The sequence below is a fragment of the Nannospalax galili genome, unplaced genomic scaffold (assembly GCF_000622305.1).
Source record: "Nannospalax galili isolate Female #2095 unplaced genomic scaffold, S.galili_v1.0 scaffold290, whole genome shotgun sequence".
Lineage (NCBI taxonomy): Eukaryota > Metazoa > Chordata > Mammalia > Rodentia > Spalacidae > Nannospalax > Nannospalax galili.
Window position 1 is genome coordinate 4,317,049 of NW_008331486.1, and position 22,633 is coordinate 4,339,681.

Below are 22,633 nucleotides of genomic sequence, written 5' to 3' on the forward strand. Positions count from 1 at the left end.
ACTCTAGAAGCTGTGCTGAGAAGTTGGGGCTGCTCTACCCTGCAAGCTGTTTGGTCTCTCTCTCTCTCTCTCTCTCTCTCTCTCTCTCTCTCTCTCTCCCTCTCTCTCTCTCTCTCAGATGCACATGTGTGTGGGTGGGTGTGGAGGCCAGAGGTTGACAGCAGGTGTATTCTCTTCTGCTTTTCCACCTTATTTTTCAAGATGGTCTCCTGCTGACCCTGGAGCTTGCAGGTTCAGCTAGATTGGCAGGCTAGCGAGCCCTAGGGATCCTCCTACTTCCACCTCCCCGGCACCATGATCACAGGCATAGACCACCATGCCCAGTCTTTTACATTGGTGCTGGGGATCCCGACATAGGTCCATACCCTTGCATGGGAAGCACTTTACCTCCTGAGTTATCTCTTCAGCCCATAGTTTGATTTTCATTCCCAAAGAATTGGGGATGGCAGAGAGGTTTTGAGGAGGCCAGTAGAGGACCTTGACAGATGGGCTTCTGGGGACCTCAGCCCTCAAGAGCAGCAGTGTTACCTCCAAAAGAACTGAGTGTAGGCAGAAATAACAAACTGATCATTTTCATTTCCTTTAAAAACATTTTTCTTTTTCTTTTTTGTGTATGTGTGTTTTGCCTGCATGTATTTAAGTGCACACACACATGCAATGCCTACAGAGGCCAGAAGAGGGCATCAGATACCCTGGAACCGGAGTTAGGGACCGTTGGTCACCATGTGGCTGCCGTGGGTCCTCTGGAAAAGCAGCCTATGCTCGTAGCCACCGAGCCATCTCTCCAGCCCTCTCTCTTCTTTATTCTTCTCTTCCGGGATTTCTTACATGGTCTTATAAAAGTCATTGCTGGAAAGAAGTGAAACAAAATGGGACCATCCCCCCATTGCCCCATCTCTCCCCAGAAGTCAGATGACCAAGGTGATTCTCACAAGCATCTATCTTCTTTTCGTGTGTGTGTGTGTGTGTGTGTGTGGTTTGTGTGTGTGTATGTACTTGTATGTGTGGGCACTAACGTGTACAGGTGCATGTGCATGTATCTGTGTGTGTACATGCATATGGAGGCCAGAGGTTGACATCAGATATCTTCCTCAATCGCTCTTCACTTTATTTACTGAGACAGAGTCTCTTGAGGAAACCAGAGCTCACCGATTCTAGCTAGCCAACTTGCCCCAGGGATTCCCTGTCTCTGCCTCCAGAATGCTGAAATTAAAGGTTAACCATCCCAGCCACCCAGCATTTAAATGGTGGGTCCTCACATTTTTACTTCAAGGACTTTATCCCACTGAGCCCCCTCCCCAGCCTCACAAGCATGTTTCTTAGGTGCATATTCTGAGTATGCTCTGAGCATATCTACTTCATGGGACCTGTACTTTTGCTAACCTCTTGCTTGTCCTGATCAGCAACATGCTGAAGACGAGTCAGTGCACACATTTACCTGTATTGGCAGGCATGATGCTGTCCAGGGATTGGATGGGCCTTGATTTATTATTTCCCTGCCAGGGCATTGCCGTCACACACACCACATCAGCGAACCCCCTGGTGCATCTGGCATCATGCATATATGCCACACAACAGGAGCCTACATGTGAATACAGGGGCTGAGCTGCCCAAGGAACTCACAGACTGGCCTGGGAGGCAGGTAGGCGAAGCAGGCTGCAGCTGCAAGGTGACTCCCAGAAGGCCTGTGCATTCGAGAAGATCCTGGCTGGGCCAGGGACTGGCTGGTGACCCTGAGCAAGAGACTCAGCTGTATGCTCTATGAAATGGGATCTTCGGTCACAGTGTGAGGTTATGGAATAGACTGGAGGAGGCATCAGTGCTGTACATCTGAAAGCAGAGCTTTGAGGACTTGGCGTCAAAGTAACAATGGAAGCCACAAGAGGGCAGAACCCTGAGGTTCTTGACATTTAAGAGCAGGTGGACTGTGATCCCAGCACTCAGGAGGCAGAGACCAGAGGATCATGCTGGCACCCTGGGCTACACAGTAAGAAGCTGTCTCAAAATATAGTAGTAATAATAATAATAACAACAACAACAACAATAAATAAATAATAAAATTGGTGGCACCTGCAATGTTGGGGGAGACAGAGGCTGAGAGTCTTTCTAGGGTTTCAGAAAAAAAGGCTGGTGGATAAGGCTGGTGAAATGGCTCAGTGGGTAAAGACACTTGTCATGCAAGCCTGATGGCCTGAGTTTGATCCCCAGAACCCACATAAAAGTAAATGGAGAGAACTGACTCCACAAAGTTGCTCTCTGATTTTCACATGTGCATCATGGCTCTCTCTCTCTCTCTCTCTCTCTCTCTCTCTCTCTCTCTCTCTCCCTCTCTCCCTCTCTCCCTCTCTCCCTCTCTCCCTCCCTCCCTCCCTCCCTCCTTCCCTCCTTTCTCTCTCTCTCTCCCTCTCTCTCCCCCCTCCCTCTCACACAAAATAATAATGAGGGAAGGAGGAAGGGAAGGGAAGGGAAGGGAAGGAGGGAGGGGGGAGGGAGGGAGGGAAGGAAGGAAGGAAGGAAGGAAGGAGGAAGGAAAGCAGGAAGGAAGGAAGGAAGGAAGGGAAAGAGATTGAAGTTGGCCAGGGTTTGGCTCTGTGTCCAGAAGCCCTGGACATGGCTGCCTCAGGATGGGAGGATGGGAGGATGGGAGGCTGAGGGGTAGAGTAAGGGTGGAAAGAGTGTGGCTTGTGAGGCTGGGCAGGTGCAAGACATGCCAGGAAGTCATCTAGTGGGAGCACAGGACTATACAAGAAACCCAGCCCCAAGAGCAGAAGAGGCAGCTGCTGGGGCATCTCCTGGTGTCTTTGAGAGGAGCTGGGATATAAACACCAGAAGGAGGGCCTAGCAGCCTGGAGAACAGGGAGAAATGATGGGCTCCTATGGATGTGAGGACTTGGCGGGGGGCAGCAAGGCAGGGGCCCTGAGGTTCAACAGTAATGATCCAGTGCCACATTCAAGTCAGCTAGAGTTTCCAAGACTCATTCTCCTGAAAACAGTTTCCTTTGGGTCCGAGGTTGTGTGTGTGTGTGTGTGTGTGTGTGTGTGTGTGTGTGTGTGTGTGACCTGCAGGGCCTCCTGTGTAGGCCCATGTCTGTTGTAACCTTGTTTTTCTAGTCTCTCCTGAGTACCCAAGTACAATTGCCTACCAGGGTCCTTTGCGTCCTTCTCTATGCCTGTATCTGTCAATATGAAGAGATGGTGTTCTAGTGGCTTTGTGTATGTGTGAATGTGTATGTGTGAATGTTCACAGTCATACACATATGTTACAGTGGGTCCTTGTAAGCTATATGGCTCACATGGATCTGGGGTAGGGCCGGGATCATGCATTTCTAGGGCAGGGAAGAAGGGGAGGCCATTAAACCTAAAGTATTTCTGTGTCTGGCAGCCTGATTCTCTGTCCCTGCCCGCAAGGTGACCCCAAAGTGTCCCCCAAGCCACAGCAGGACAGGGGCCTTAGTGGCCATGGCTGAGGTGGGGAGTAGGTTAGATCTATAAAGTCCTCAGAGGATGCTGAGGGCAGGTTCCTGGGCAGGGACTGCTGACAGTTTGTGACAAGGCCTACCCAAGTGACAGAGGTCAGACCCCCAACTCTGTCTTGTGGCCTGAGCTGGCAACTTTTCCAGAAACCTGATAGGCATGTCTTAACCCAAACTAGAACTCCCTTATCTGGACATGGTGACTCATATCTGCAATTCCGGCATTCTGAAGGCAGAGGCAGGTGGATCTCTTTGAGTTCAAGGCCAGCCAGGGCTATATAGTGATAAACAAACAAACAAATAAATAAGTAAATAATAAATAATAAATAAATAAATACATAAATACATAATAAAACAACCCCAAAGAGTGTCTTTTAGCCCAACCACACCTTCCAGGGTTCAGACCAAATAGGACCAAGACCTGCAGCACTTTTCAAACTCTGGACAACAGACTCCCAAAACTGCCCCTGCAGCCTCCCATGGCTAAGCACGTGCACAATGGGTTGAGACAAGTGTCCCCACAGGTGGACACATACATGTGCATGTGTGTACAGACATGTGTAAGAATGTGTGAACATTCTCTGAGATCTGCTTTTCATTGGCTGAACACATATGCAGCCCTTGGGTAGGTGGTCTGTGTCAAGTGTGCAGGGTTCCATGTGCATAGCATGTGTGCACAGGGTAGGGCACACTCAGATTTGCAGACGTGTGTAGATATAGCCTGTTTATACACCACCAACTGGGCACACCAGTGTGCCTCAGTATGAATTAGTGTCCGTGCAGTGCCAAGGGTGCTCATCTGTAGGCAGTCCTGTGAGGTCGAGAGGACATACAGACTGCATACGTGTACGCACATGGTACCGTGTCCCCCAGCAGCAATGTATGTATCAGATGTTCCCATGATGTGGGCATACCAACTCAACTCCCTGAACAACCTAGTTATCACATGTTCATGGTTGCAGACAGACAGACAGACTCAAACATACATACACATAAGATTGGGGCACCTGAAGTGGCAGAGTAGGGGGCCAGGGCATCCTTTGGATAGAGTCCCCATGCCATTCTCTAGCTCCTGTAAACTGGTTTTGCCTGGCCACGGCCACGGAGCCATGAGCTGGGGGAGGGGCCCACTCGGAAATCAGCTATAAATTTCTTGAGATGTTTTAATTTTTTAAAAGCCCCATGTAGATGCTTTGCATTGTGAAAACCCACAAATATCAACTAAATGAGGTGTGCCAGCACAAGGCCTGGCCCTGCCTGAAGCTCTCCCTGCCTGCCCAGCAGCTGGGCCCAGGCTCAGCTGGGGCCCCTGGCCTGGCCAGCCAGGGCAGAGGGGCCCATCTTTGTTCTGAGTAGGGCTCAGACTGCAGAGTGCCTGGGTAAATAGTCGCCACAGTAATCGCAGGCTGATTCCAACTAATTAAATCCTGCGCCAAGAACCCACTCCAGCCAGCATCCCGAGAGGCCACGAAAACACAGACACCCCAGACGGGCTTTGCTCTGGGTCGGGCCTGCTGCTCTAATCCCATATCTTTTGAAAGATAGGCGCGTCCCGGGATGAAGGGTCAGCGGGCCTGCCCTGTGCCGAGCGGTGGAATTTTTCAATAACCGGCAGCTGGGTCACCAGGCACACAAAGGCGGTGTAATATCCTGTGAGCTTACTCGTGGAGAGAGCGGCTGGCAGAGCCAGCTCCCTCCAGGCCCAGGGCAGCCACCCCCCACTGCTGGGGCCTCCAATGGCCAGGACAGGCCATTGGGCCAGGCCTCCTCCCCAACCCACCCACAGAAGGGCAGGAGAACTGAGGTCAGCAGGCAGCTTGGCTGCCCCTCCTCTCAGACTGGAGCTTCTAAGTAAATTCATCTTTCTTATTAAAAACCAGCCTGTATGCTTCCAGGCTCCAGCTGTGGCTATGGCTGTACCTGCGTGGAGCAGGACTTCTGGGACCAGACCAAGGGCAGCAGTACCTGGCCCTCACACAGGAAGGCCACTCGATGCAGGGCAGCTCCCAGGAGGCATGTGTATCTGAGAAGATCCTGACTGACTCAGTTACTGGCTGGTGACCTTGAATGAGAGACTCAGTTGTACCCTCTGTGAAATGGGATCATCAGTCACAGTATGAAGTTACGGAATAGATTACACTAGACTGGGATATAGTGGCTCCGCTGTCTCCCTCAGTTTCTCTCACAGGAACCTCCCTCACAGGCTTTTGCAGGAGAGCTGGGTCTGTGCCCCAAGGGGCTCTCACACTATAAAGGACCATCCACACTGGGAACCCCACAGCACATGTGAGAGTAATTAGACGCTGCAGAGATCCGGTTTATTTTATTTTATTTTTTTTCCAGAGAAACAATAGTTGCCCCCTCTCTGGAGTCTGGAATGCTTTACGCCCAGGGTCTGGGACCCCTCAATTAAATTGACTGCGAAGGGACAGGCGCTGCGGCCGCTGGAGAAGGTTGTTAGGGACGGAGAGCCGAGGGGGCCCAGGAATTTACAATCCGTTATTTGAGAGGTGTCCTGCACCCCCTCCGTCCCATCCAGGCCTTCGAAGGCCAGGCATATGCCGTAAAGATGTCACATTGGGTGGGGGCACTGAGGAGCCATCCAGGGCCTGGCCTTTGGGAGGGGGTATGCATCTTAGGCTGCACGTGTCCCCACTAGGGGAGCCTGACTAGGGGAGCCTGAGCCAGAGCTCATGAGAGTCCTGGTAAGTGGGGACATCCCTCCACAGGTGATGGCTCAGTTGTGATGAGAATCACAGACCCAACACCCCTTGCAACAAGGACATGATCAGACTGGACACCTTGCTGCTGGCCTTTGGCATGCACAGTGCTAGGACTTGATACATGTGAGGGCATGGGCTCTTTGTCATCCCTCCTAAATCCACATATGTATGTATATGCACATGAATGCAGGTGCCCACAGATGCCAGAAAAGGGCATTAGTTTCCTTGGAGCTGGAGTTACAGGTAGTTGTGAGCCACCTGATGTGGGTGCTGGGAACCAAACACCAGTCTCTCCAAGAGCAACAAACTATAGTAACCTGCTGAGTCATTTCTCTAGTACCTTGCTGTATTTTTATTTTTTGTTTCGTTTTGAAACAGAGTCTCCCTGTAGCCCCAGATGACCCAGAACTCCATATGTAGCCCAGGCTGGCCTCGATTTCATAGAGATCCACCTGCCTCTACATCCCAAATACTGATATTAAAGGCATGTGCCACCATACCCAGCTCAATCCCTTGCTTTTAATGTGGAGCTCTGTGCTATAGCTGGGGGCCTTGGCATAGGCATAGGGCCTCTCTGAACCTCAGTTTTCTCATCTATGAAGTGGGGAACAACAGTCCCCTGCCTTTGGTAGTTAGGAGAATAAGATACCCAGGCTCTGGGTCAGAGGTGCAGATTGAACTGCCCAGGTGTAGCCAAGGTGGAGAGGGAGTCTCAACACTTCAGGGAGCATCCCTCCCCAGGGAATGGGTATTTGAGGGGAACAAGAAGCATGTATGGGGGCCACTGGCAGAGAGAGGGTAGATATACTGATGGCTAGACTTCAAAGAACCTGACACACCAGACAGCTCACCACCAAGGAGGAGGGTCAGACCTGGGAGCCCCTAGGAAGGAGACCGGTGATAGACAGGTGTGAAGGGAGGAAGGTAGCTGGGACAAGAGTGGCAGTCAGTGCCCCTGTGTTGGGATCTTTTGGGGAGCTAGTCAAGGAGCCATGGGGGGGGGCTCCCAACAAGTCCCTGAGGTGGTCTAAGATGTCTTGCCAGGTCTCCAAGCTCCAGGGTGTCATCTTCTGTTCTTATTTAACATAGGGCCATTAACTTGCTGAGGGCAGTGCTCCTTCTGTGCCTGACCCCTCTGCTCACAGTGGCAGTGGCGTAGCTGGACCAGTCAGCCCCCAGTGGTCGGACCTCCAGCTCAGAATAAGGGTGGTGGCTATTTAGACAAACCCAAGGGAGACTGCAGGGAAATGTCCTTGTGAGTGTGTGCGTGCTCGTGTGGCGGGAGCAGAGTAAACAGTGCTGCCCTGTCCCCTCTGTGGCCATGGGCAGGTACACAGGCCTGTTTGGACAGCTGCCGTGTCTGTCTGTCTGTTTGGGAGATGCTGGCTGATAGATTGGGGGGAGCAGGTTAACCCTTGGCTGCCTGCAGGGCCTCCTATTCCCTGCTTCTATCCAGGGGATGAGGCACGGAGAAGGTGGCTCTGGCTGTCCCCTCCCCAATTCTGAGTAAGAGACAGTAAGTGGGGCTCCAGGGTACTGACAGCCTGCCCCCACCTCTATCAGGGAGCCAAGGACAGAGGAGATTTTAATGACCAAGACAGAGTGTCCCTCTGTCTATCCAAATCTGCAACCCCCCATGCTGGAATGGTGTTCTGTGAGAGACAGCCACTGCCAGGCTCCCTCAGCTCAGCCTGGGGTGGGGTGGAGGAAATGTGGGGTGGGGGTCAGGTTCTAGAGAAGCGGGACCAGATGGAGATGGAACTTGGGGCTCTGTGGGGAGCCAGGCTCACCTCCATCTCCTCTTGAGTGTCTACAGAGCCCATCTTGGGGGAAATAGGGGACTATGGTGTAAGATGAGTCCAGGTGACAGCCCACTTCCATCACCCTGCATCTTGATCTCTACCTCAAGTAGGGGCGGGGTATCCCGCTCCTTCCATCCACCCCACCATCTCTGGCTCCCACACTCCCAGCTAGGACCTGCCCCGCCTCTCACCCGCTGGCTACCACCTGCAGTTCTTAGAGGGTTCTACCCTAGATGCCAAAATGATCTTTTAAAAATGTAAATCACTCAAGCCATTCCCCACCTAGAACCCTTCAATGGCTTCCCACTGTTCTTGAGATTAAGACAAAATCCTTTAAATGGCCTGTGAGGCCATCGCTGAGCGCAGGTTAAGTAGATTAGAGTTTGTGCCTACCATGGAGGATCCGGCAGCTGGACGGCACACACTGGAGGTCACAGTGGTGGCCAGTGTATTTGTGTAAAAAAAAAAAAAATGCACCAAACTCTAACCAGTCCTTATTACAAAACAAAAGATCAGGCTGGGAGTGGGGGGACGGATGCCTCTAGGGAGGGTACCCAAAAGGTAGGGATGGGGTGGAGGAACGGCCAACTGCCTTTTGTAGTAGTGAATCATGGAAGCATTACCTATTCAAAGTGCAATTGTTTGTAAAACAAAATAAAAATAAAATTAAATTAAATTAAAAAATACAGGTTTCTAGAGGAGAGGGTAACATTTGACCCCACCCCTCCCTGTTCCAGTTGTCTCCTCCCCCTTAGCTTTGCTTTCTGGTCATTACTGGTGGTGCCTCTGGGCCTTTGCACATGCTTGGCCTCTAGTACCTCCCCTCCAACTTCAGAGGGGCCTTCTCTGACTGACTCCCAGTCCCATCTAGTCCCTGCCCCCTCACCAGTGTGGGCTGGACCTAGAACTGGTGATTTCCAGTCCCTCTTCTCAATGGGCAACCCACCTGGGCAGGGCCCACTTCTGTCTCTCACACAGCTGTTTTCTCTTTATCTGTCCAGGGAGGACCAGCCTGGTGCCTGCACAGCAAGCTCCATGTTCAGTATTTTGGGGGAAGGGTGAGTGGGAGGGAGAGGAGGCCTGGGAATTCCATCTCATCTTGCAGTTGTTGGAAAGTGCCCACCGGGCTTAGAAGGACAAGAAAATGTTTGCCAGAGTCGTAAGTGGGAAGGTGTTCCTAGCAGAAAGCGCTGCACGGCTCCAAGGCTGGGCACCGGATCTCCATAGCAACGTTCCTGGCAAACTCTCTTCTCCCACGCCCAATCTGTGTCTCCAGCAAGTTACCCTCCCAGCTCTGTGACTCAGTTTGCCTCTCATCAAAATGGGGGTGTCGGCGGGAACGTCTCTAAGTCACTAGGGGAGGGATCCCCAGATCCTGACTGAAGGGGAGGTGCGCACAGCGGGTGCTAAATGCTGGGGGGTGGACTGCTGCGGGCGCAGTGAAAGGGTTAAAGCCGGGCGCTTTTTAATTGTCAAATGACTGCGGGCGATTAGCGCTGGCAGCTTCCTCAATAATCGCTCTTCTCTGTACCTGCTGGGAGCTTAATTAAAAAACAAAGAGGCTCAATTTAAAGGCCATTACTATGCTAATGCAGCAGGGCGGGCGGTGATTAAGCGGCTCGGGCGGGCAGCGGGCTGCTGGGGCGGGGCGAGGGGCGATCAGTTACCCACTAAACGGGCCAATAGTGGAGGGGGGTCCCCAGGAGTGGCCTTGCATGAGTGACCTTGCATGCCCTGCCCAGCAGGGATACCAGTCCTAACCTGCCACAGCTACTCCCATCCTGCAGGAAAGCACCCAGGAGCTCCAAGAGGGAGATGCCACCCACATCTCCAAGTGTGGCCTGTAGACTCCCTCTCTGCCGGCGGTTCCTGCACCCACCCCTCAGGCTCCTGTAGCTGGCTCAGCTTGAAGATGTGTTCTGCCAAACCACTATGACTACGTGCCCTCTAAAAGTCACCCCAAGGGCCACTCTCAAGCTCCCCTCCCACTTTTCCAACCTCTAGGAAGGTCAGAGATTGTGGTGATTTCCTACCAGGCAGGCCTGGGATGGGCCCTGGCACTCATTGAGGAAGGGACCCTGTCTTCCCAAAGGTGATCCCGGAATCCTTGAAGGAAGATTCTTCCACGCAAAGCTGTGGACTCTGGCTTGGACCTGCTCAGTCACTGTGGTGTTTAGTAGGTCTTTATGCCCAGGATTTACAATGTTGGTTCTACTGAGGCAGACCAGAAGAATGTGTTCACCCAAGCATGCAGGGCAGAGGGGAGGCCTATCCCAAGTCTCATGGGCAAGCCTGGGCTAATAAAGCCTGTGCTATTTCTGCCTACATTGAGAGGAGCATAGGCAGAAAGTAAGGGAGGAAATGGTCAGTTTCACCTGTCCAGAAATGAACCTCTCAACCCTGCACCTTAAGGAAATTCAGTCTTAAGGGGACAGAGCTCAGAGCAGCAAGTCACAGGAATCTGAGGAGCATAACCAAAAGAGGGGCACGATGCCTAGGTCTCTGAAGAAAAAGGATCACACTTAGGCCCTGGGGACCCTTACAGTACACATGGGACACTCCCAAGTCTGCCTTGGCCCCGTGGTTTATCACCTGAGTGGATGTGTTTTCATCAGCCTCCTGGTAAAATTTGTGAAAATAAACCGGCGATTTAGTTGATAAGTGTTGAAAGCCACCCTCCCTGAGCCTGAGAGAGATTTAACGTGGGAAATATAAAAGGCCAGTATAAAGTGCAACTGCCAACAGGGAGACAGGGAAAGTTCAGTGTATTGCTGGCCACAGGTTAGCCCGGTCTATCAGCAAGGCTCAAGATGGGCACAAGCGCCATAGCAGAGCAAACACTTGAAAAATGTGCACAAAACAACCATTTATCTCAATGAAAAGAATTCTGGTAAAATAAAAAAAAATGAGAAAGGAAAAGTTGTAAATTATTTAACCATACTACAAAGAAAATTGATCAAAAATTAAATTGCCTTAATGGAGTTTCTTCCAGAAAACACTTGCTCAAAGGAAGTTTATCAATGTTTATAGAACCCTAATTAAAATGCTGTGATCTATGTATGTGCAAAGAATCCAAAATCCTTGGGGTTACAAGGGTGGGCCACAATACCAGCTTAGTCAGCTCTCTGCCCCGCAGTGGTACCCTGACTTTCTCTGGCAGAGACTGCATGAATGTGCCTCCTGCTGCCCTTTCTCCCAGAAGAGTCCTGTGGTTGTGCCCTGGGTCCTAGTCCTGCTCAGCCTGTATCACCTGCCATAGCCTTTGGTCATGGTGTGTATTTGGTAAACACTACCAGGATCAACACTTATGTTGCTGAAAGACATGATATTTTGTGCAAAGTAAAGACCGGGTATTTGTTGTGTAGGTGAATGAGTGGGTGTCTTTGTGGATGAGTGGGCAGTTGAAATGATGGATGGGTATGGAGGGATGGATGGATGGATGGATGGATGGATGGATGGATGGATGGATGGATGGATGGATGGATGGATGGATGGATGGATGGATGGATGGATGGATGGATGGATGGATGGATGGATGGATGGATGGATGGATGGATGGATGGATGGATGGATGGATGGATGGATGGATGGATGGATGGATGAATGGATGGATGGATGGATGGATGGATGGATGGATGGATGGATGGATGGATGGTCAGGAAAGTGGATGGATGCATAGCTGGCTGTGTGGCTGTGTGTGCATGGATGATCAGAAGGGAACAAATATTCTGCTTAATCTTCAGATCTTGAGTGTTGGACCTTCAGCCTTTCTGAGCTTTCTAGCCTGCTCTAACCTCACATACTGTCTCCCTAACCTTACAAATGACCTCTATATTCTTCATGCCTTCATTTTTCCAGCTTTTCTCTCCTGGGATGACCTGTCCCAGGAGAGAGGCCATGCCTCTGCACAGAGCACAACTCTGGAGTCAAACCCTCTCCTACCACACACACATTCCCTCACTGGAATCCTCTGAAATCTTTTTGTGTGTGCATATGTGCAAGTGTATGGGTTGGGGAGACATGCATGCCACTGTGTACATGTGGAGGCCAGAGGACAGCTTTGTGGAGCTGGTTCTCTCCTTCAACCATTATGTGAGTTCCAGTGATTGAACTCAGGTTGTCAGGCTTACACAGCAAGCACCTTTACCCACCAAACCACTTTACCAATTCCCTTCTGAAATATTTTTAATTAGTTAATTATTAATTTGAGTCAGGGATTCACTATGTACCCCTGAGTATTCTGGAACTCACTATGTAGACCAGACTGGCTTTGAATTTGTGTTAATCCTTAATTACAGGTAAGTGCCACCGTGCTTGACTCCTTTGAGGTCTTTGAAGACACCAGCAAGTTTTCCCTGAAGCCCAGCTCTGCCCTTGACCTAGCTGAGTTTGTACCTGCTCAGGTCTTGCCCTAGGTCCCCCAGCTCTTCCTGGGCACGTGGCTCTAGGCCTGGCCCATTTTGGCCATGAACAAGCCCTAAGAGAAAGCCCGATGACTCCCATCACCTTCCCTCTGGGCCATGGGGACCACATGCCCTGTTGTGTCCTTGATATCCCCAGCCCAGGACACAGATCAGCAGCTGACAGCAGTACAGAGTCATCCCAAGGTGCACAAGGGGAAACAGCTGAGGCAAAGAAGGGGTTTTTAGAGCAGGAGTCACCCAGCAAGTCTGGGAGAGCCTAGCAGCTTCTCCAGCACCGTGAAGAGAGCAGGAGTGCCTGCTTGGGGCCTGCCTGGTGTGTTGGAAACACTCAATAATTCTTGGTGTATAATAATAACAGTACAAAGAACTACTGGATCCAGCAACAGACCTCAGTGAGGATGGGGGAGGAGACTTGAGTCAGCTCAAAGGTCAGTGATGGACAGCCAGGAGGAGAAGGTACCACCTGTGGGACCAGTACAGGGCCTGGCTCAGTAGATGCCTAGTAAATGTGGTGAGTAAATATGCAGGCTATCTTGGGGATTGCATGGGCTAAAGAAGTAAGGAATAGACTTGTGTACTTGTGTTTTTAGTCTTTGGTTTTTTGTTTCTGTTTTATCTTGTTTTGAGACAGGATCTCAGGTAGCTCTGGCTAGCCTAGAACTCTCTTTGTGGTCAGGGATAATTTTGAACACTTGATCCTTCTGCCTCTACCTCCCAAGTTCTGGGATTATAGTGCTGTGCTTCCACACCTGGCTTTATGTGGTGCTAGAGATTGAACCCAGGACTTCATGCAGGCCAGGCAAGCACTCTGCCACCTGAACTACATCTCCAGCCCAGAACCCATGTTCTTAAAATTTAGCCAGAGCCCTCAGCCTGGTGCCCTCACACACTTTACTGAGGCTCTTCTGCCTCATTGTCCTGAGCTCAATTGGAGGGCTGCCTGGGAGGATGATCAGATGGACAGGATCCTCCACTTCCCCTCTGTCCTGGACTTTGTGTCTCCCTGGTGGCAAGTAGGACCAGGTTAGGTCTGGTTCTAGAGAAGCTCTAGTATCCCCAAATAGAAAAGAGAGGCCTGTCCCACCCAACTTCCCAGGATCAGAACTCTGAAAATGAAAGACCTTTGTCAGGTGCAAGTCCACAAACAGAGACCCATTGTAGGACTGTGTGTGTGCATGCACGTGTGCAAATGTCTGTGTGTGCCTGTTCCCTGCCTGACCCTCACCAGAGCTACAGATGGTAGCTGCAGACCCTGGGCATCCTGTCCAGAACTTCGGCCCACTCTCACCTCCCTCACTGTGCCTCAGTTTCCCTTTCTAATGATGATTCCTCGCTCACTTGTTCAGAGCCCCAGACCTCACCTTTCCTTTGGCACCCTCTCCCTCCAAAGGCTTCCACAGAGTTAGAGAGATGACTGGTGGTTAAGAGACAGACTGCTCTTGCAGAGAACCCAGGTTTGGGTCCCAGCACCCACTTGGTGGCTAACAACCATCTATACTAGCTCTAGTTCCAGGGATCCAACACCCTCTTCTGGCCTCTGTGGGCACTGTATGCATGGGTACGCTTACATGCAGGCAGAACACTCATATAAAATAAAAATAAATTTAAAAATTTTTAAAAAATGTAAAGGCTTCTAGGGGTGAGGGTGCTTCTGGGCGCCTTTCCTGATGGCACTCAGTGGGAGCTGAGTTCAGCTGTACCCCAAGCCTATTCCTGTTCTTTACCCACCAGAGCTACATAGCTGCCTGAGAGAGCCAGTTAAGATGCCAGTTCAGGGAACCAGTGAGATGACTTAGCCAGTGAAAGTACTTGCCGCTACACCTGATGATCTGAGTTTGATCTCCAGAACCTACATGATGGAAGGAGAGAACCCACTACTTCAAGTTGTCCTCTGACTACACACACATGTGCTCACACATACACATCAAATAATTGTTAAAAAAAAAAAAAACAACACTTTTTTTAAGGTGTCAGTCCATAAGTTCAAAGCCTTCCCAGGTCACATGATCCATCCTTCTCCCAGCTCTACCTGCACCTGGGCCCCTCCCTCTCACTCACCTGCTCCAACCACAAGAACCTCTGTCATTTCCTGGCACCCCTTATGTACGCTGGCCCTGGGGACTTTGCACTGCTGTTCCCATAGCCAGATCCCCTTTCCCTGAAGTCACAAGTATGTCTGTCTGCCCTCCCTAAAACGGCAGCCCCTAGACTCTTCCCTGTCTCCATGGTACTTTGTTACGCACTATTGCTCACCTGTGTGTGATATCCCATTTGTTCAGATTTATGCATATATTTTCTCTTCAGCTCAGAAGGAGGCTAAGGTTGGGTTTGCTCTTCTGCTCCTTGCTCCATCCCCACCAGGTGTGTAACATGGAGGAGGTGCCCAGTAAGTGTCTGTGAATCACTGAATGGGCGCCTGCCTGTCCAGGCCAGGCCAGCTCGGGGACTGTACCTCAGGCTCCAAGCTGGGCTGGTCCCTGCCTGCCTATAGCAGCGGGTGACCTCCAGCCCTGGCTTGAGGACTCCCCACTGTGCCTGGGACATAGATCAAAGGGCTGAAGGAAGCCTCAGGGCAGCCCTCATGGCAGGCTGAGTGAGCCGCAGGTCAGCGAGGCCCTGCCAAGCCCTGGCAGGCCAAGGTGGCCTCCACACAGGCAGCCAGCAAGCAAGGCTGGTTGCATCGTACATTCCAGCCTCCTGATTGACACGCACCCAGGGCCCTGCCTGCGGCTCCCGCCGCCGCCTGCCGCATCAAAGCAGATGTTTGCAGCTGGTTTGAGTTGGATCCCATCAACAGGCCCCTTTTTGTCTCCAAATAAAAAACAGCTACACCCGGGATGATAAGGCGGCACGTGGGGGAGAAGCCAGTCCGCAGACGGTGGGCAGCTCCTGCTATAGTGACCATGCAACCCCAAGGGTCCAGGGTCTTGTTTCTAGACTCCCGGGGCCCATACCCCATCCTTGTCCCTACATCATAGGGTACCAGTCCCACTGTGAAAACCCCATACCACAGAGAACCCTTGTTCTGAGCCCTATCAGCTCATTCTTGGGTCCTGCTACCACCTGGGTATGGCCAGGAGAGGGGTCCTACATCTGCCAGGCTCCCAGAGTGGAAGTGGCTTGTCCCAAGGCAACTTAGTAGGGCAGAGCTAGGATTCCAAGCCACTCCTGCCACCCTCAGAACCAGGTTCCTAAGCTTGAGTCATGTCCATGCTTCCAGCTGTCCTGCACATTGGCCTTTGCCAAAGCACCATGCCACACCGTGACCACCCTGTGAGATCGAGCACCTTGGCTCTGTGCCTAGGCATCCTCAGAGTTAGCCTTCAGGCTGGATGAATTCAGGAAGAGGCACCAGGAGGCACAGAGGGCCACCAGGCTGGCAGCACCCATGCACGTGGTCATGTGGTCCCCATTGGGGAGGAAGGTGATCCAGCAGTGGTGTCCAGGAGCTGTGAGACCTGACTAGGAGGGAGTTAAAGGAAGCCAGGCATAGAATCTACCTGAATCCTTGTGGCCCTGGGTAACATTCTGGCAGACGCTTCTACAACCAGACAGACAGACAAATAGAATACAGCCCCAGGAGTATAACTAGAGGGCTTCAGACCAAGAATGAAGATGGGGAAGAAAAAGTTCAGGCACCTACATCAGATCCCACAGTGAATCTTTTTTTTTTTTTTAATATTTTATTGGGCTGGAGAGATGGCTCAGCAGTTAGGAACACTGACTGCTCTTGCAGAGGACCCACATGGTGGCTACAAAGCATCCTTAACTGCAGTTCCAGGGGAATCCAAGGCCCTCCATGGCATTGCATGACACAGGTGCACTCACATACATGCAGGCAATACACTCATACACATAAAAAATAAAAATAATAAAATATTTTTTAAAAAATTGATTTCTGTTTAAGAATATATTTTATTATTTTTATGTGCATGAGTAAGTATATTGTCCACATGTATGTAAGTATACCCATGTTGTACAACGCCCACAAACATCAGAAGAGGGTATTGAATCCCCTGAAACTGGAGTTACAGACAGTTGTTAGCCGCCATGTAGGTCCTGGAAACCAAACCCCAGGTCCTCTACAAGAACAGCCAGTGCTTTTAACCACTGAGCCATCTCTCCAGTTCTGTCATAGTGACTCTTAGCATGGAGGTGAATGCTGTCAAGATGCGTATGGGTCAGGCCTGGCTAAGCCTTCTCCAGTAGGGTGAACCCCATCAGATTCTTGGTCAGTGGGAGGATGGGCGAGCACATCCTCCTTTGAAGGCTGTGAGTTACCCAGGTGCCAGGGAGGACAGTGGGCTGACAGCCTGAGGGACGAGTGAAGGAAGGGAGATCTCTGTGTTCTACCCAACGCCAGGTGTCTAGGCCTGGACTCATCCCTCATGGTCACAGGAGTCAATCCATCTGAATGTGACATGCCTGGGTCTTTCCTTGGGTGCCACTGGAGAGGTGGTTTTTGTTAAACCCCTAACCCAACAGGAGGTACACATGGAACTTCAGTGACATGAAAGTAAGAAAGTTGACTCCCAAGTGGGAAGGTGTAGAGGGCCAGGGAGAGCAAGTCTATTTACCTTGTTATCTGGTAATGTTCTTAGTCCCCCTTAGAGCAGCATAATATTGTCTTTTCCAACCTGGCTGCTGTTTCATTTTTCACAAGGTTGTTCATTCATTCAACAAACACTAGCAACCTCAGTGCCAGAGCCCAGGCAGTAAATTAGACTGGTGTCTAATTCCTAGCTCAGAAGGAGCTTTGGATACAGACAGAGAATGGTTGGGACTGTACCTCAAAGAGGGCTTCTCAGAGGAGGTGACATTTGAAGTGAGTCTTGAAGTATGAACAAGAAGAAAAGGCAGGCCTGGGAAGTAGATGGCAATTGCTGAGTTTAGGGACGGATGAGAAAGGATTGTGTTGGTTTTTGTTGCTGTCACAAAATCCCTGAGGTGATCAGCTTTTAAAGAGGAAAGGTTTATTTTGGCTCATGGTTTTGGTGGCTTCAGTCCATGGTCCACTTGGCCCAGTGCCTTTGGGCTTGTGGCAGGGCTGAGCAACATGGTGGAAGTGGTTAGAGGAGTCCAGGAAGCCAAAGAGAGAGAGAGAAGGAGGGGCCCCAGAATCCCCTTCAAGGTCATACCCCAGTGACCCAAGTTCCCTTCCTTGGGCCCCATCTCCAAAAGGAGCCCCACCACTGGTGAGCACATATAAGTCTTTGTGGGACATTTTCAAGTGACAGCAAGACCACCCTTTGGGTGTCCCCCTCAGCCTGGTTTCCTTACCAGTTGAGAAGGAGGTTGCGTCCAGGGAACAGGAGAGGCATGGTGGTTATAAGAACGACAAAGGTGCTGAGTGAGGTCTCCTCTCAAGGACTGAGGGAGTTCTGCTGGGAGCCACCAGCACACACATGGGCCGGGAATTATTTCTAGAACCCAGGCTAAGGGCTATGCAAACTGTGGAGTGTGGTGACCAGGCATCACAGTACAGTGAGGAGGGGGCAGGGAGCTCCCACTCAGCAAAGATGATGAACTGGTGCCAGGAATCTGGGAGAGTTGATAGCTGAGATCAAGGTCCGCATCTACCAATTGCATCCAGGTTCCTCACCCCAGTCAGCAGTGAGTATTATTGTCCGTTCTCATTGGACACATGGAGACACAGGAACAAGAGAAAGAGTTTGTGCAAAGTCCCAGGGCCAAGGTTCTAACAGAGCCAGGGTCCTGAGCCTGCTGTGTGCTGTCTAGACTCTGAGGTCTAGCTGAAGACAGTCCTCAGGAAGCCAGTGTTACAAGAGACTAAAGAACCAGCCGTGCTCCGCGTATCCCCGCAATGGTCACAGGCTGAGGAGAAGTTCGTGAAAGTTGTCACCCACATTCAATCCTCCTGAAAACAGTGGCTTTTCAGAGTTCTGTTTATTAGCCTTATTAGGTTAATAAATTGAGCATTAGATAAACCAATACAAACAGAGGTGCTGGAGACTGGTTCTCACAGCCTAGAACTCTTCAAGGAAGGGAAATCCCCACAAATAGAAGTTCTTGCATTAAAATCATTGAAAAAAAGTGTGTAGCTGTAGGGATATTCTGTTTGGTTTTTATTATTTTATTTTATTATTTTTAGGCTGGGTCTCATGTATCCCAAGCTGGCCTTGAACTCACTATATAGCCAAGAATGACCATGAACTCCTGACTTTCCTTCCTCTATCCCTGAGTGCTGAGATTAGAGATGTGCACTACCATGTCTGCATTTAGTGCTGGGGATCCAACCCCGGACTGTCTGCATGCTTGGCACGCACACTGAGCTATATCCCTAGCGTTCAGTTTGGTTTTTAAAGAACCCAGATCTTCATGGAGAGTCGGAAGCACAGGGTGTGAAGTGGATCCCGCCTCCAGAAAACTCAGTTTTGGCAGAAAGGCAGGCACAGTTCCAGAGACATGGCCTGCTGGGATTCATATGGTGATGTGTGTGACTTTGAACAAGTGGCCACTCCCTGCCCTTGATGTCTGTAAGGACTTAGAGAGATGATGCGGGTAGCCGAGCCTGCTTACTGCTTAGAGCTTTCTGGAGAGTTGGGAGAGCCAGGGCCCAACAGGGCAGACAGGAACAAGAGGGTCTGACAGAGCTTAGAGGGATCTCCCAGGCTTTGGGGGGCTTAGCCGCACAGCCTGTGTTGACACCTACTCCCAGAAACCATGGAGGCCCTAGCAAGCATGGATCACAAAGGCATCATAGATATATGGGGGACAGTGCAGGACAGAAAGGGACAGATTGCCACCGACAGCCACCTATACAGAGCCAAGGACCTCACCCACACCCAACCTTCCCACACTGGCTCTGCAGTTAACTACGAGCATTCCCCATTTTATTTGGGGGTTTTTGTTTTGTTTTGAGACAGGGTCTTGTATAGGCCAGCCTGATCTCGAACTCTCTATGTAGCCAAAGATAACCTTGACCTTTTCACTTATTATTATTATTATTATATTATTATGTGTGTGTATGTGGAGGCAGGTCACTCACATGACACATGTTCCTCTGCTATAGATGGAAAACTGGAGGCTCAGAGAGGTTAAAAGTCTTACTCAAAGTCACACAGCAAGGAAGCTAGAGAGCTAAGGGATAGAGTGCTTATCTGGCACTTGCAAGGCCCTGGGTTTGTTCCTCAAAGTCCTGAAGCCAAAGTGCCCCCCTCCCTTGCTGTCTGTGCACTTGGCTTCTCACCTTGCTGAGCCAAGATGCATACTGTGGCTTTGAAACTATTATACACAAAGCCAGCGGAGGCTGAGAGAGAGAGATTGCTCGCCAGGCCCCCATGACAACAGTGCCCCTGCCTGTGGCTGGCCTGCTTGTCCTTAGCCTCTCAATGGCTTCCTAGAGCATCTATGAACCCATGAAGGGCCTGAGAGAAGGGGGTTCAGAGAGAGGAGGGGACACACACGCACCCGCCAGTAGCTCTCACCCCAGCCCTGCATGGTAGACAAAGCCGGCCCCATAATTGGGAGTATTTCATACTCGCCCCCCCGATGTTTTATTGGGTGGAGAGATGCTCAGAGACCGAACGAATGGGACATTCCGTTTATAAAGTACATGCCGTTTGTTTTATTTCCCGGGCTCCTGCAATCTAGATAACAGATGACACCCCGAGTGGCTGCGCTGCCTGGAAATGGCTGCCGGAGCCTTTGGAGGAGCATTAATAATAGATTGTGTTGATGAGCTAGGAGAAAGTCGCAATCGACCCCCTGCCGCCAAAGCATTAGTGTGGCTGTTGAATGCAGGCGCACCAGCTTGGTGGCAGAGTTGCTGAATGCGGGTCACCCCCCCACCCCCTCTGCCTGCTATCTTTCCCCAGCCTAGGAAAATCTTATATTTTCCTGATGCCCCCCTCCCCCAAGATATACTGTTCCTGGCCTCTGCCTCCGGCTGTCAGGGACAGGTTGGGCACTGAACAAGAATACCCAACCTAAGAGCCGACTTAGAGCTGAAGTCCAGTCAGGGCGTCCCTTGCAAAGCCAGGGTCTAGGGGTGCTATTGGAGGGGTCTCACTTGCCTTGAACATCTGACCTACTTCAGATCTTCGCAAACCCACAACCACACAGGGGGCTCCTCTGTGATCCTTGCTGAGTTACATACTCATCAAATCCTCATGACGGCCTTCCTGCACCCCCATTTTGCTGCAGAGCAGCCTGAAGCAATAGGTAAATTTAGGAGCAGACAGAGCAAGCCTCCTCCTCCAGACCAGAGCATCAGAAAGCTTCCCAGAGGAGGTGGTGGCATTCGAGGTGGGCATTGCAGGATGAGTAGGAGCCTGCTGGGCAGAACAGAGAAGGGTGGCAAGGGTTGCTGAGGGTGTCCCCAGGCTGAGTGCTCTGGCCAGTGCCAGGACAGCAAGTAGGACTGGAGGAGGCCCTGACCACCTCGACACGGCAGCAACTCGCCGTGGGCGGCGCTGATGGGCAGCCCCAGGAAGGGAGGCAGGCCAAGAGCTCCAGAACCGATTAGCAGAGAATTGCAGCTGTAATCTGTGCCCATGATGGCGGGCCATAAAGAGGGATGGGGCTTGCAGCACTCCCAAGGTGGCGCCCGCAGACGTGGCCCGGGGATGCGAGGAATGAAAAATGGTTTTAATTCCCTCCCAGCAGCAATAATTTGATTCTTCATAAATTTTTCCATCAAAGTGTTGTTGAGGCTGAGTTCCCACAGAGCAGGCACGTGATAGGCAGGGGGGGTGGTGTTGAGAGAAGCGGTCAGCAGAACAGCAGAACACTCCTGCATGAGCCAAGCAGGGGCATGGAGACCCTACCCAGGCTGGCTCCAGGGACAGAAGATGTAGCAGCCACCACGAGGGCCCAGTTCTTACATCGCATGCACTCTGAGCAAGCGAAGCTCCTGTCTGCTCTTCCAGTTTCTCATCCCTAAAATGGGGCCAGGTCTCTCTCTGGCCTCAAGAGCCATTGCAAGATCAAATGTGTGTGTGTGTGTGTGTGTGTGTGTGTGTGTGTGTGTGTGTGTGTGTGTGTGTGAAGTGCTTAGCGCAGTGACTGTCCACACTGTGAGTGCCCAGGCCAAGCCTGAGCTGGAATGGAATGATGAGAAGTAGCAGCCACACCAAAGGGCAGGGACAGAACATGATGTCCAGAGGCCATCATGAAGGTGCTTTGGAGAGCCTGCAGCTATTCTGAGGGGTTGAGGCTGGGAAGCCGAGGATGGTGAGGGTCAGGCTTGGAGCTGGGATGTTCTCCTAAGGGCACTAGGGAGCCATGAAAGAATGTGGAGCAGGGAAGCAGCATGGTTAGATGTGTGTTTTAGAAAGAGCCCTCTGTGTCTTGTGTTGGGGTACGGGTAAGAGAGCATTGAAAGACTTGAGGAGCTGGGAGCCCAGGGAGGGAAGAAGGACCTAGGCTGGAGACTGGGAAAAATTGCTTGGATATGGGTTGTGAGGGCTGAAAAGGGGGTAGAGCAGGTCTGGGAGAGACTGACCATGCACAGTGCCCTCTAGTGGCCACCATGCCTGGGCAGGAAGGCCAGGAGCTGACCACCCAGGAGAGGTAGCTGGTGCCCACCCTGAGACCCCCTTGGGGCCTGCAAGAGGCAGAGGAGGGCTGTGTCCCTGTCCCCCACTGTCTGCCCTGCCAGGCCTGAGGACCAGAGTAGCAAGGAGATAGCCTTGTGTGTCCTCTGTGTCCCGCAGGCTCTTCGCGGCTAAGTGCAGTGGTTGCATGGAGAAGATCGCCCCCACAGAGTTCGTGATGCGGGCACTCGAGTGCGTGTACCACCTGGGCTGCTTCTGCTGCTGTGTGTGTGAGCGGCAGCTGCGCAAGGGCGACGAGTTCGTGCTGAAGGAGGGCCAGCTTTTGTGCAAAGGGGACTACGAGAAGGAGAAGGACCTGCTCAGCTCCGTGAGCCCCGACGAGTCTGACTCTGGTGAGTCCAGGCCTAAGCCGAAACCATGCAGAACATACTTGTTGGGGTGTTGGGTGGAGGCTCCTGAGCAGCCTCGATGGATAGCCAGCCAGCCCTGACGTGCCACAGCCACTGTACACAGCACCACAGCACTCAATATGAGTGAAAATAAATTGATTTGGGCCAACTGTAGGGTCTTAAACACTAAAATGAAAGTATAACCAAAGACTAAAGTGATCCGTATATTTCTTTGAGAGTCCATGTGTATAGCTAAAGGCTACATAACAAGAAACAGTGCCAGACAGGAGATACCTTCCTTTGA

General features: G+C 51.3%; 1 protein-coding gene across 2 annotated transcripts in view; it reads left to right on the plus strand.

The window, feature by feature from the left end:
* Window positions 1–22,633, plus strand: part of Lmx1b (LIM homeobox transcription factor 1 beta) — an 81,082-nt gene that overhangs the window by 50,456 nt on the left and 7,993 nt on the right. For both annotated transcript variants that reach the window (XM_008824896.2, XM_008824888.2), the window contains exon 3: window positions 22,100–22,332. In XM_008824896.2, the coding sequence (XP_008823118.1) occupies window positions 22,100–22,332 (233 nt within the window). The remainder of the gene's footprint in view (window positions 1–22,099; window positions 22,333–22,633) is intronic.